This window comes from Vulpes vulpes, chromosome 2 (assembly GCF_048418805.1).
Source record: "Vulpes vulpes isolate BD-2025 chromosome 2, VulVul3, whole genome shotgun sequence".
NCBI lineage: Eukaryota > Metazoa > Chordata > Mammalia > Carnivora > Canidae > Vulpes > Vulpes vulpes.
In genome coordinates this window covers 22,542,950-22,558,667 of record NC_132781.1, presented here as the reverse complement: position 1 = coordinate 22,558,667, position 15,718 = coordinate 22,542,950, and the positions used below count along the sequence as shown (strand labels likewise).

Here is a 15,718-nt window from a genome sequence, read left to right as displayed (position 1 = left end):
GTCTAATCATGTCACCTCAGTTCAAAACCCTTTGAAGATCTTCAGTTTCACTAAGAGTTAAAGCCAGCCTTATAATGGCCAACAAGGCTTGATAAGATCTGGTTTCCCATTTCCTTTCTGGTGTCATATTCCCTTACCTACTATGCTCCAACCACATAGGACAATTTATACTTCTTCAAACTCAAGCCCCAGGGCTTTTGCCCTTGTTTCCTAATTATCTGTAAGTCTGTTAAAATGTCACCTCTCTGACTCACCTTCTGCCCTCAATACCTGCTTCATTTTGCTTAATGGTACTTACTACCTTCTAATACACTGTATATGTTACTTATTTACTTTGCTTATGGTCTATCTTTCCCCATTAAAATGTTAACTGTGAGGGCAGATTTTTTTTTTTTAATTTTACTACTACTGAATCCCACCACCTAGAAGAGTAGATACTCACTACATGTGTGTAGAATGAGTGTTGCATGAACTCACCAGTCTCACCGAGGTCTGTGCTCTGAAGAAATGTACGACAGCGTTCCTTGTGCTCCTCGAGGGAGCTTCTCTGCTTATAACTTCTTCCACAAAACTCACATTTATAGGGTTTCTCAACTATAAGGAGAACACAAGAGGGGCATTCAATGACCCTCAGTGGTTACAGAACAAATGGTGTCTTAGGGCTCTGTGCAAACTGTCCTTTAGGAATGAGGCTGCTAAGAGAAGCCAGGATATATGGATCCTTTTGCATCTATATTACTTTTAAATTTAATAAACTGAAATAAGATAATAGTCTTAAATTGATTGTTATGTTAGAGTTTTCTTTGAAAGAACAGTCTCCTTTCACATATGAAAGGATTTGGATTGGGGCGCCCAGATGGCTCAGTCAGTTAAGTGACTCTTGATTTCAACTCAGATCATGATCTCATGATCATGTTGTGGGATCAAGCCCTGAGTCAGGCTCCACCCTCAGTAAGGAGTTTGCTTGAGATTCTCTCTCTCCCTCTTCCTCTACTCTCCCCCTTGAAAATAAATACATAAATCTTAAAAAAAAGAAAGAAAGAAAGAAAAAGAAAAAGAAAAAGAAAGAAAGAAAGGATTTGGATTTAATGACTATCATTGAGCAGAGTATTTTGGTTCCAGATCCACTGTAGTTTCTTTCTTTCTTTCGTTTCTTTCTTTCTTTCTTTCTTTCTTTCTTTTTCTTTCTTTTTTTTTTATTATGTATTCATTTATTCATGAGAGACGTAGAGAGAGAGGAAGAGACATAGGCAAAGGGAGAAGTAGGCCCCCTGCGGGGAGCCTGATGTGGGACTCAATCCCAGGACCCTGGGAACACGACCTGAGCCAAATGCAGAGCTCAACCACTTAGCCACCCCGGAGCCTCCACTGTTGTTTCTTTAGGAAAAAATATAGGGCCATTTCATTCTTCAAGGAGGTTAGTGTGGCTTAAAAATGAAATAGAAAGAGATCCCTTATTTTGTGACATCTATCTAGTTGTAAGTAAAGAATGCTGGGACTTAAGCCATTCAGCCAGAAACTGATGGCCTTTCAGAGCATTGACATATGTGGATACATTTAGCATATCCTTGCCAAGTGGCTATAGCAAAGTCTGGACTAAATCAATAAAAATGGAGCTAATTAAAGTAATAATTTCAATTTTGTGGGTAGGGCTGATCTTTCTGATTTGTTGATAGAATGTACCCTATGAATATGTCAGAATTTTAGGAACTGAGGCTTTTATTTTCTGATCCTGTTGCTCTGTTTAAAACAGAGTTTTGGGACTTAAAGCACTAAAAGATCTTACTGGAATCTCAAATTAAAATAAATGCAGGTTTGCTAGGGCTAAAATTATTAGGTTTTCTGCATAAATTTGGGGTCCTCTAGAATCTATCTAACAAATTATCACTATGTTTGGATCTTACTTGAAAAAAAGCAGCAGAAGAGAACTAATTTTTTGGGCCAAAATCATCCTTAATTCATTACTTTGAACAATGAGCTGTAAAAGAAACCCTTCTCTTACCACCTATGATCTCTCATGGTGGGTTTCGCTGGGGCTGACTTGTTTAATCCTTAGTCTCTGAATTGTGACCAGTTGTGGGTTTGGGGCTGGGTTTTAGTCAAAGCAGTACATGGATTGACATAAAAACAAACCTTTTTTTTTTCTTCAATTAAAAGTTTGTGAGATAACATCAAGAACATGAGGTCCCAAATTTGAAAATAAACTCAGTTTTATTTTTCTAGGAGGGAAATTCTAAATGTTGAAAAAAGTTTTATTATCTTCCTTGGCTAAATAAAGAGTGAAAACATCAAGATCGAACATAGTTTTTTTTTTTTTTTAAATGAATTCTTTTGCTGCTCATCTCCTAGAGATTAAAAATAAATAGGCTGATCAAGAAGAAAGTCAGGTTTAAGAAATTTAGTCATGTTACACCTAAAACCAATACAATGTTATATTGTCAATTATATCTCAATTTAAAAAAAGTTTTAGCCCAAAATGGCCAAAAAGGAACCCCCTGTAATGATTTATACTCAGTTTACACTTTTACGTAACTTACTATGCATCATTTGCTCGTCCAGACTTCTGAATGAAAAGTGTGTCCATGTGTTTTTTAGGAAAGTAATCTCTTAATAAAGCTTACCATAAGAAAATACTGATGATTATAATTTTTTTACAAAAATTTAAAAGGCATTTTTATAGGGCAAGCTCTTTCAGTCTGTCTGGTTCTCTAGGGGAGCAAGGATGGTAAGGAGATGATCATCCCCATTGAGCCAGACGGAGAGCAATTAATGCCTTAATGGAAGTGTAATTAGCCCTAGAGGTCTCTGCTGTTGTAACCCTTCAGAACAGGAATGACAGATTAAAACCTCCATACTTAACTCTTTCTAGTTTCCTCAATGGGCACCGAGGAACACACATTTACTAGATATGGAATGTTCATTGCTCTCACTTACCAGAATGTGTCCTAAGGTGACCTGTGAGTGCGTCTCTTCTCTGGCATGCATAGTTGCAGAGGTGACACTTAAAAGGTTTTTCCCCTGTGTGCAGTTTAATGTGGCGGAGGAGGTTACCTTTCTGAGTAAAAGATGCCCCACACTGATTACACTGGAATGGGCGTTCACCTTTAAAAAGGACAAAAAGGAGATTTCTGATCACCCAGCAAGTGGCAAAGTATATGCACAGATTAGATGCCTATGGCAAAAGCTCATCTTTTAGACAGTATCTGTTCATATATTGGGATCAGCTGGGGGCTGTATTTGAAGGCAAGTGTATGACTTACTTCTGGAATCTTCCCTGTAGAAGAGAAAAAACATTCATCTGGCAAGGCCATTTTAGGTATCGTTTTGGATCAGAGGAAAACAAAACAAAACAAAACAAAAACCCAAACGAGAGTAGCTCTAGGAGTGTTCCAGATGTAAGTTTGTAAAATTATTTAGCATTCTTTTTGAATATAACCTCAATGTGAGAAAAAAAAGAATCACAGACTCAAATCCTATTAAGGCACGGAGGGGCCAGAAATGCTTCTTTTTTAAAGTTTTCATATCAGATGTCAGATGGAATCTATTGGTCTCAGTGGAACTGTTGTGTTTGTATGCATTTCTATAGACTGTTTATCGTCTGAAGATAAAATTTTTAAATTGGTAATAAAAACTATATCCTTTTACCTATTAAATTTGAACCCAATATAATAAGAAGGTCTGCTTTTTAAAAAGTTATGTAAAAATGTATGAATGATGCTTAAGAAGCATATCACACAATTCAACTCCTACTTATTAACTGAAGAAAAATATTTGATTGACCTAGAACATGGCCCTTACGACAGTGTTTTTATTCATGGCATTTTCAATGTTTGCCAAGTGCATAGAAAAGCAGGAATAAAAATCACTGGGTAAATGAAAATGCAGAGAGGGAGAGATACATCAGAATTATAGCAAAAATCAATGAAAGTAATCAAAAGTCATCCAAATTCTACCATTTCATTTCTCACATGGCTGCATTAGAACAGTTTTCAGAAGAATGGATAAAGGAAACTATTTACCAGTATGGCTCCGCTTATGAACCATTAAGACATTGAAGCTAATGCAGGATAATCCACACACATCGCAATTCATCTTGCCACTGGTTGGCCTGCTACTGTCATATGAGACAACATGTCTTTCCAGCTTAACATTTTCATATTCATTATATTCTCTTGAATAGCTATATGGAATTTCAGGCTCTTCTGCATTTCCCATGGGCTCTGGCTTTAAAATATTCTCATCCCTTTCACTGTATTCATCTTTCACTTTCATTGAATCATCTGCAGGGAAGAAAATGAAAGAAATGAACAATGATTGTATTTGGAGCTATCAAAACAGCTCAGAGAGAGAGACTCACAACTGAAATTAAATATCAAATGAAGCTAACATAATATTGTACATCTACAAAACAAGAAAACACCATTAGGATGAGCACTCATTATTTGAATTCAGAACCACAGTCAGTGGAAACACACACACACACACACACACACACACACACACAAATAGATGACAGTGTTTTAGACCATTCAGAAAATGAGAGAGAATGGATTTAGCAGTGACTGATCAAAGCAACCATGAAAGAAAAAACATTTTGAGCAAGTCTTCTCCAGTACTGGGGGAGAAGATAGGTGCTCAGATTTAGTACCTTTTTTGGTGGCTGCAGTTAAAAGGCAAGATGGTGGAGTTCTTCAGTTTCAAGAAGAAAATACTGTTTTAATCCTTCAAATGCATTCAATTTAAGCCACTAAGAGTGGGAGTTGAATAGTTAACATGGTTTTTCTGATTTTAAGCCATGCTTTGCCTCTTCCCCTTCCATGTATATGCACTGCTAAAATGAGTCTTATCTCTATTTCTCTTGGAACTGATAATGAGACAACATTGTATAGAGAGGAAGCTGGCCGTACTAGTGAAATACTGTTGAGAAAGATAAAAGGAGAAGTAATTCTTTAACATAATCTTCTAAGGAGTCACTTTCATTGACACAGGTAAATGGAGTTCAACCTAAGCAAGGGGAAGCACACCTATACCTATGTTAGGGAGGGTGAAACTCAAGATCCTAGAACCATAGGACTAGACAGGAGAGGAGGGACTGATCCAATTGAGTTCGCTGACCAGGTACTATCTTAAAAAGAGTTGCAACACTCTTAAGCTGAAGAACATAAACAGTGAAGAAGGCAAATTTACATAGTGACACTAATAACATCTAAATATTTGCCTGATAAAATCATGACAGATATTGCAAGGGATTTTTTATATATAAAATAAACTGTATAAATGCATATTTTCCCCAACATTCATTCTTAGAAATTGGAAGTTATGTTTCCTCATAAGGAATCATAAATCAGTGGAATTTTAGGGCTTGAAGGGATCATCTAATTCAACCCTTTGGTTTTTCAGATAAGAAAAATCTACCACCAGAGATCTTTTTGGTGATAGTCCAAGGTTACACAGCCAATTAATAGCAGATGTATGATTAGAATACTGAACTTGGATCTGACCTCACAAATTAGATGCAGAAAGCCTAGGTGGCTTCTTACTAACATATTCCACTCTCCCATCAGTGGTGTAGACATTAAAAACCAAAACACACTGAAGAAAAGATATTTAAAAAAATTGTATCCCTTCCAAAAAATACCAGTAAGTGCAGCTCCTGTTGCCACATAGGAGGAAGTACAACTGCAGCTGTGCCTGGCTTGCTACCTTCAACTCAAGTTTCAATTTTCACTTCTATCAAGGTTACCTTTTATCTATATTAACTGTGTTTGCTTAATAGAGCAAGACAGGGCCTAACCACCAACCGAGGAGCCATTGCTGCAACACTGTTCCTCTGCTTCTCACCACGGTTCATGGTTCATAGCCTTTCACTGTTTGATTAGAAGAGATGTAGGGCTGCAGGATCAGTCCAACATGTCTCAAATTTGCCAATTCAATGTATCTGGGTCACATATGAATCCATATCCATTTCCTATATGGAAAGAGGTTCATTCCCCTCGTTCTTTGGATAGATTCTCACCTACTTTCAGATGGAATTTGTTTGCTTAAGTGGTTTTGTTTAAAAAATTTAAGAGAAGGATGCACCTGAGGTTTGTACCCTCCTTCCTCCAGCACTCCAGCTGTGGGTGATATCCCACCAAAGCTTGAGTGCTCTTCAGTTTGCATGTAGGCGTTTAAAAGAACCTCAACGGAAAACTTCAGCTACTAAAAACCAAAAACAGCAGACAGGGGCCAGTAGAAAAAAGATCCTTTTCATTTTGGTTATAAAATGTTAACATGAATAGATTCGGGCCATTCCATGGACAATGACAATAAAAACTAGGAAGATCAGTATGTTGGGTCTTTCTGAAAACACAGAGCAAAAGAGAGTTGCTCCTTCCCTCAGGACTTTGGCTTTAATGGGCTTGACCTAGAACTCAAATGCTATACCAACCTGACTCAAGAGAAAAATCTTGGTTTTTGTCCCTTAGGATTTAGCTGTAGAACATGGTAGATGGTATTTGAGATACAGAACCCTAAGGGAAAGCATAAGAGACATATGGACAGAATATTAGGAAAGTCCTTTGGTATTAATGGACCAAGAATTCCTCAGACAGTCGGTTTTGTCTTTGGAGTCTTACTCCTTTTTTCATTTTTAAAATATTTTATTTATTCATGAGAGACAGAGAGAGAGAGAGAGAGAGAGGCAGAGACAGAAGCAGAGGGAGAAAGACGCAGGCTCCATGCAGGGAGCCCAACGTGGGACTCGATTCCGGATCTCCAGGATCACACCCTGGCCTGAAGGCGGCGCTAAACCGCTGAGCCACCCAGGCTGCCCTAAGACTTTGTTATATTTCCAAGTATCTTCCTTCTTCCAGTTCCAAGTCTTAAAAATGGAATCTTTTTCCTTTCAATCTCTACATCAAATTAATCTTCAATACCTACAGATTCTATGTCCTCAGGCTCTCTGGATGCCAACTCCTCTTTTCTATTTCCTATTGCAATTTGGTTTAGCCTCTCATCCCATCACACCTAAAACTCATCCTCTCTCAACACTCCTTTCTAGACAGATTTACTACAAAAGTAAGCTACATTTTCTGCCTCTGTATACTCAAAACTAATGTAAAATTCCCTGTAACTGGGCTTCTACTTCCTAATTCACTGAATCTTCTCCCTTGAAGATCATCAATCATCTCCTGATTCCTAAATCTAATGGCCTTTTGTGTGCTATTCTCCGAACTTCTCTGTAGCCCTTAACACTACTGACCACCATTCCTTCTTCTTCTATACTATTTGTTCAGTGATACTGCAACTTCTTTCCTTACCTCTCTGATTGTTTTCTTCTAGTTCCTTTTCCTCCCTATGCCTCCTAAACACTACCCATAATGCTCTTTATCTTTCCCTCAACATCCCCTCCCCTGTGGCAATTTCATCGACTTTTCAGGCTTCAACCAGCATTTTATATGATTAATTCCCAAAAACATAGATCTCGAGATGTAATCTCCCTCCTCTTACTCTCCCTTCCATTCCCAAAGGCCTCCTAGGCAGCTTCCTGGTTACTCAGGCTAGATTTCTTACAAGCATCTTTTCTTCCTCTTGTTTGGGCCCCACATTTAATCCCATTGGTTCTATTTTTGTATCCTCTCTCCAAGCTGTTTCTCCTCTCTACCATTTTGCATTAGCAGTATCCTGAATCTTAGGCCCTGATTCCTGTCCACATTGTTCTCCCTGCCTCCCTTCTCTCTCCTTCCCAGTTCATCCTATACATAACCACCACACTGTTCTTCCTCAGCTATAGCTCTGGTCATATCATGGCCCTGTCTAAAGTCTTCAATACTCTCTATTGCCAACAAAATAAAGTCCAAACTCAGAAAGAAGGAATTTAAAAGGTCTGTTGGTATCTGGCCCCAATCTGTCTTTTATAATGTTGATTTTGAATACTTATATCTTTAACCAAACTAAACAACTGTTATGTATTCTTGCTTTTATTATTTCCATTGCCTACAAGGTCTTTCCCCAGTGTTGGCACAGGTGGATCCAAAACATACCAATCCTTCACAGCCAAGGTTAGTATGCATTTCATCCTCCCAAACATACACACTGATTCCCCCAGCTGCAAAATAATCTGTTCCTTCTTTCTCTGAGTTACTTATAAATTCACCTCATCTCCCATATGGTCATGTAAGCTATCTGAGGTCAGAAGCTACACAGGTTTTTTTTTTTTTTTTTTTTTTTGTTTGTTTGACTCAGTATTCCAGTGACACAGCTTGATCTGTATCTGTAGAGACCAGAGGCTATGTGGTTTTAAAATATAAATGTGGGGGTCCTGTGGGATGCCTGGGTGGCTCAGTGGTTGAGTGTCTGCCTTTGGCTTGGGCTGTAATCCTGGGTCCTAGGATTGAGTCCTGAATTGGGCTCCCTGCAAGGAGCCTGCTGCTTCTCCCCCTGCCTATGTCTCTGCCTCTCTTTCTCTGTCTCTCTCATGGATAAATAAAATCTTTAAAAAAAAAAAAAAAAAGAAATGTTGGGGGTCTTATCATAGACCTACTAATTTGGGTGTAGAGACTAGAAATATGCATTAAAAATATGTTCTGTAGGTAAATATTGAACACAATGGAGTTTAAGAACTGCCACTTTAGGGCAGTCGGGTGTGCGTGTGTGTGGGAAGAACCGCTACTCTACAGTTTGACACAGTGCTCTTCATGAAGTACATACACAATAAATACTTAGTACATGACTGGTAGCATTGCATTAGTCTCCTAATTGGCCCACAGTGTATGAGATCTCTATTTTATACTATATTATTTCCAGATCAATCATCCTGTAGCACTAAAACTCTTTTTCAGAAATTTTGAGTGATTTCATTTTGCTTATAGGACAAAGTCCAAACTCCTTAGCAAGACCTTCAAGGGCCTGCTCTGAACCTACCTAATCACCTCATTCCTCCTGAATCAACCTTTTCTCTAGACTAGAACCCTGCTACACAAAATGGGGTCCTTGGATCAGCAGTTCCAGAATCTCTTGGGAGTTTGTTTGAAACACAGACTCTCAAGTCTCAACCCAGACCTACTGGATCAGAATTTGCATTTTAACAAGATTCTCAAGGATTGCTTTGCATATTAAAGTTTGAGAAATTACAGCAGCAATCTGACTAGTCGCAGTTTCCCAAGCCTCTTCTCCAGTCTTTCCACCACCCAAAATGTCCTTCTCCCACATCAATATTCTATTCAAACTTTCAGATGTTATTGAAATGCCATTTCTTCCATGCAGTCTTCCTCGATATCCTAAAGTAGAAAAAAAATTCTCACTTCTGTGCTTTTTCATATACCTACCTCACTCAACTTTCTATTTAGTATATCATTAACTTCTACAGATTCACCTTAATATAGTTGATGTGTTCATAAAATGTTACATGTAAAATCAATAATATTGTCCCACCGATTTACATTATAAACTCAGAAAATATTTTTCTTCATTTTTCTCTGATTTTTAGTTGTCAGTGACTGGTAACATTTGAACTGTTAATAAAGGCCAAAAATCTTAAAGATCTGGCAAGGAATAGTTGAATATAGTGAAGAACTGCCCCATAATGTCCTCAAATTTTTATAAAGTGAATAAAACTTTTGAAATGTGAAGAATACTCCATTTTAATTCTGTAAATTCCAGTTTCCTATAATATGTGTCAGGTTTCTTAGACGTACAACTTAAATTGCCACTTAAAATACTATCAAGAATCTTCACAGGAAAAAAAAAAAAAAAGAATCTTCACAGGCATTAGCAATATTTTATTTCTTAAGCCAGGTGGTGGGTCCATGGATGCTTGTTTTGTCGTTATTCTTTAAGCTATCCATGTAATTATATTTGCCTTTTTTGTATATATGATATATTTCATACTAAAAAATGTTAAAAGCTTCCTGAATAAATTTTTTATAAGTGAACTTGTGGAGAAAAGAACATACCAAACCACAAATTGCTGATAAAGGTAATTGCTAAACATTCCCAGAGGGGGGAAAAAGATGTCTAAATTGAATCTAACCCATAGGAAATTAGATTAAACTGAACTTCTTCCTAAAGGAGCTACTCTGGGGTACAATTGCTCCCATCTTTGTCTATATTCTGGAGGCCTCTTAGGAAGATGACATACACTAACACACACACCCCCCAGAGAGAATTTTGTAGGCTGAAGAGAACAAAGGCTTGGCTCACTGGGGCTGATGCACATGGTTTCATTTCCTGGGGTGATGGTTATCACATGAAAGGCTTGCACTCCAGAGTAGACATTTTTGGTTTCACCTGAGACATTGCAAAAACAATGGGTCTTGGAAAGGATCCAACAGCTAAATCCTTCAGGGGCAATAGCAGTCTCAGCCAACTGTGCCTCAGTTTGTTTTTACAGGCACATAAAATGCTCAGTTGGAGAGAAGAACCTATCAAAGATGGCAAATGGAACAGGCAACTTGGGTATCTTGGATAGCATGTTAGTAGGAATTTCCCCGTGCAAAAAGGGGATTATGAATTTCCACTCTGAATTATGAGCTCTCAGAATCCAACTCAAAGAAGGACAAAGTTCGGAGTTATAGCCTTAAGTTTGCCAGAGATATTGTGAGAGGGGGCAAAACAAGATAGAGGCTGCTAGACAGGGAAGACACAAAAGGGTGATGTTGTTTAAGTGTTTTACAAGGATTAGGGGTCATAACCATGAAATCCTCAGCACATGCAAAAGTCAACTGGATAACAAAGAAGCTTAATCATCTTAATGTGGCATTTTAATGATGCCACTGATTTGCTATGCCAATTCAGAGATAATGAGGCCCTAATGCTACAGATGTTCAGCCAGGCTAAAAGAAAGGGGGGGAGAGTGGGTGGGCTTTTCTAGCATGCCATTTTCTAACTATCCAATTAAACAAATTGTGAAAGCATCTAAATAGTTTACCAGGTTTTGACAGCTGTTAATAGGATTTAGAAGCTTGAAGCACTAAAGAGCAAAATGGGAGATATATGTATGGTAGGTATTTAGTCTACAGAATTTGTTGCTATCATCCAATACTGCAGAAATAGATCAACTAAAATAGTCTTCCTTATAAAATTAATATCTTTACTCCTTTCCCACAATGGCCTCTTTGTATTAGGAACAAGAACGCTAAAATCATGGGTCATTTTCATTTCCTAATTTACATTTTTATTTGTAAAGTGAGGAGGGAGGAAAACCAATGATATTTTGCCAAGTAAAGAATACAAAGTTTTAGTATTTGCTAACCAGTCAAATTATAAAGCTTCAACAAAAGCAAAACTTCTAGTCATTAATTTATAGGATCCATTGTGTTGTCATGTTTCTCTTCATTTAAAGCCTAAAATAATAGGCATCTATTAATTTTTAAAACACTTATTTAAAAATTAGGGGAAAAAACTGGAGAAGGTGAATCAGACCACTAGGAGATAAAGTATTAATATCTCGTTAGCAGCGAAATAAGAGATAGCAGTTTGGATAATATTTGGTTTGGTTAAAGTTTTCATTAAAACATATTCTCATCAGCCTTTCATATTTGTCCTTAAAAAAATCTAAACTGGTAATTACTAAATCATGTCACTTCAAATTCAAGAACATTAGCATGAAAACATGAAGAAAGTTTCAGCTGCAAAGAAACCACCCTCCATTTTACTAATGACGTTAATCTTTGTCTTATTATCTGACAATCAAATAGCTCATTCGTTGCCATAATAATAAAAATAATTTTGCTTAATAATTTCAGTGTAATGTTTTGCTTCCCCAATAGAACAAAAGGAGATTTGTTACTTTAAACAACAGGAATATACTACATATCAGTAATAGGTGAGGTTCCAGTTACTCGGTTGAGTTAAATTTACTCTTCAGATATCATGGGACCAGGTGAATTCTTCATCCACAGTTGTGAGGATTGAAGAACATGATGTGTGGAAGTTATTTCTAAACTATAAAGCAGCATACAACTATAGTGACTTTTTCATTTCTTTTTTTGTTAAATAAAGATTTTATTTATTTATTTGAGAGAGAGAGAGAGGAGCACAAGTAGGGAGGAGCGGCAGAGGGCAAGGGAGAAGGAGATCCCCTGCTGCGGAAGGGAGCCCCATGCAGGGCTGATCTCCAGACCCTGGGATCATGACCTAGCCAAAGGCAGATGCTTAACTGACTCAGCCACCAGGTGTGTCATGACATTTTCTTTTTTTTTTTTTTTTTTTGACATTTTCATGTCTATCCATTGTAACTATGAACTTTTTCTATTGATCATTTAATATATATATACACATATATATATATATATATACATTTTAAAAAGATTTTATTTATTCATTTGAGACAGAGAGAGAGAGCATATGCAAGCTCACACATGAGCGGGGGGAGGGGCAGAGGGAGAAGGACAAGCAGACTCCCTGCTGAGCAGGAAGCCAGATGTGCAGCTTAATCCCAGGACCCTGAGATCATGACATGAGCAAAAGGCAGACACTTAACCGACTGAGCCACCCAGGTGCCCCAACCTATATATTATTTTATATTTGTATTTCTTAGAAATAATAGCCATCCATTGAAAAATAATGAATGAAAATACATCTAAAGAAGATGTGGTTTTAGATGTTGCCCAAACTTACTAGAGATAGATTATTTACCTAGTAGACATTTCATTTATAAGTCCAGAAGAAAAATCTTTCTTTTCTTTTATAATTCCTTTGTACAGAATATCCATCCTATTTTTGAAAGAGTTCAAAACATTTAAAGCACATTAAAATATACCACTTGGAAAAACTAAAAAATTATCAAAATACAGTTAAATTGGCTAAAAACATTCTGATTGTCACAACACCAAACTCAGTCACAGGTAAGGGAAGGAATGAAAATCCCTCTGTCTCCATAACATAAGTTCCTGGTATGCATAGTATGTGTTGTGTTATATGACAGTTAACATGTTTATTTCCCATACAGATAAGGATTATCTTCAAGGCAGGGGCCAGTTTTATTTTTGTCACCAGAGCATTTCAGAGAGCTCATTTACTGTATGTATTGAATGAATGAATGAATGAATGAATGAATGAATGAATGAATTTCTTTGGGTAGCTTGAACCAATTTAAGAAGGTAGCCAGGCAGGGAAGAAGGAATAAGCCACCTTGATGTACCACTTCCTAACTTGTCTACAACATTCTGAAGTTGAGATGTGGTATGCAGAATTTCTCCTCATAATGCACCACAAAAAGCCCCACAAGTGATAACCAGTCCTCTAGTTTACTTCTTTGCCCTTGGTGGTCAGTCTTTTGTTTTCCCTAATCCCCCACTTTGGAACAGGATGCCATCCTTTGAAATAGGATGACTAGTTCCTGCTTCTTGAACTCCTTCCCTGAGTTCTATTCCTGTCTGATTCTATTCCTACCTTACTTATTTATTTTCTCTGTCTACTCCTCTTTCTCTGTCTCCTAGCTGTCAATGGTCACCTCAGGTCTGTTTCTTCAACTTTTTCTTTTCTCACTTTACATATTTTACTGATCCAACCTTCTACGGTTGATGACTCCCTACATCTATATTTCCAGCCTAGTCCTCCCTGCTAGCTCAACAGCTATTGACAATCATTTCTTATATTTCTTATACTTGTTTCATACTCAACAAGTTGCAACCTAGCTAATTATTTCTCTTCCTTCGATTTCTCTTCCAAATCTGCTTCTTCTATAATAGTCCCTGTTTTCCCTTCTACCTAGTGGCTGCTTGATGTCAATGTCTGTATATTATTCCACTCACACTCTTAACATGTAGCACAGGACTAGGCACACAGTTTAGCAACAGGAAGGAAGGAAGGAAGGAAGGAAGGAAGGAAGGAAGGAAGGAAGGAAAGGGTGAGTGATTATCCTGTTTTTTTGCTTCAAGTACAAAATTAAGGTTGGAAATGTTTTGTTTTGTTTTGTTTTAATTGCACAGATTGTAATTTTGCCTAAGGCTAGATATTAGGCTACAGCTATAACAAATTGTATTTCTAACGTAAGGTATACCAACCAGACCCAAAAGGTACATAAAAGATTCTTGAAAGAGAGGAAAATGAATATGAGGATCAAGAATTAGAAGATTCTTGGTCTTTTTAACATTTAATTGATTAAAACAGAATATATACAAAATAATATAAAATTTACTATCTGCCACATATTATTTGGACTTTTCTTCCTCTCTGCTTCCTCCAATCTCTTCTCTGTGGCTAAGAAACATGGAAGAACTCAGTACTGACTTGTCCTAGGTGAATGTATAACATTAAAAGTGCATAAGGGAGTAAACTATCTTGTCACTGGAACATGGTTGTCCCTGGGGGTAAAGTATAACAACTGCTTAACAGCTGCCCAGGAACACACTTCAAGGCTGCAAGCAAAGATGCATCCTTGCTCCACTAGAAAGAGTGGAGAGAATATTGTCTGGCAGGATAAAACTAGGATGGAATCTAGCCAACAAACTGGAGTATAATTTTTTTTTTCTGTTTCAAAAGGCAACTTCCAACAATCATGAATAGAAAGGTTTCTACTACCAGTATTCAAATAGCACCAGAATGGGTATTGATAATTATAAGGAAAAGACAATATGGTATTTCATTCTTATTTTGCCCAAAAATGGATTTGAATATCTTTTTTTTTTTTTTTTAAGTTCTGATGTAAGAGCACAGGCTTTGGAGTAAGATGACATCTAGGTTCAAGTTGTACTCTACTTGTATGATCTTAGCAAGTCACTTGATTTCTGTGAATTTTCTCACTTGTGCAATGATGATATTATCTACACCTAACAGGATTGTTACTGTAATTACGTTAGGCAAAATAATGTACAGAATGCCTAGCATAGTAGCTGACACATATTATCTTTGTGACCTTGAGTTAGGCAAAGATTTCTTAGATATGATACCAAGAGATGATTCATAAATGAAAACATCTTATAATTCAATAGTAAGTCAAACAATCCAGTGAAAAACATGAAAAATATTTGAATTGACATTTCACCAAAGAAATTATACAAATGAGCAACTGGCTAATGAAATGATGTTCAACATCATTAGTAATTAGAGAAATGCAAGCTAAAACCACAATGAAATGCCATTCACACCCACTGGAATGGCTATCTTCAAAAAGACAGAAAACAATGAGTGTTGGTAAGGATGTGGAGAAAATGGAACTGTAATCTTCTGCTGGCAGGTATGTAAAACGGTATAGCCATTTGGAAAAAAAAAAATTTCCTGTGTAATGGAATGGATAGCCTTCTGAAACGGTTCCCAACAATCCCTGACTCCTAGTGTTCATGTCCTTGTACAAACTGCACCCTTTAAATGTGGGTTGGACCTGGGTCATTTGTTTCTAATTAAAAGAACACAGCAAAAATGATGGGAAATCACTTCTGTTGTTAGATTGTAAAAAACCATGACTTCCATCTTGTTCTCACTCTTTCCCTGGTGCTTCTCATGCACTTCTCTGATGAAGTAAGCTAGAGAGCCCACATGGCAAAGAACGGAAGGCTGTTTCTGGTCAGCCTACAGTGAGGAAATGAGGCCCAGTCCAATAACCCTCAGGGAACTGAATCGTGACAATGACACAGTGAATTTGGAATTTGATCCTTCCCTAGTCAAATGTTCAGATGAGACCACAGTCTGAGTCAATACCTTGATTGTGGCTTCATAAGAAGCAGAGGACCCAAATAGGTTGTACCTATATTCCTGAGATAATAAATTTGTAATGTTCTAAGCTGCTAAGGTTTAT

At 37.2% G+C, this 15,718-nt stretch overlaps 1 protein-coding gene across 1 annotated transcript in view; it reads right to left on the bottom strand.

Moving 5' to 3' along the window:
• The window catches only part of IKZF3 (IKAROS family zinc finger 3), a 90,637-nt gene that overhangs the window by 27,235 nt on the left and 47,684 nt on the right, over nt 1-15,718 (bottom strand). The window contains exons 4-6 of the mRNA XM_072747320.1: nt 4,020-4,280; nt 2,935-3,102; nt 478-594 (exon numbers count right to left, since the gene is read on the bottom strand). Of these exons, the coding sequence (XP_072603421.1) occupies nt 478-594; nt 2,935-3,102; nt 4,020-4,280 (546 nt within the window). The remainder of the gene's footprint in view (nt 1-477; nt 595-2,934; nt 3,103-4,019; nt 4,281-15,718) is intronic.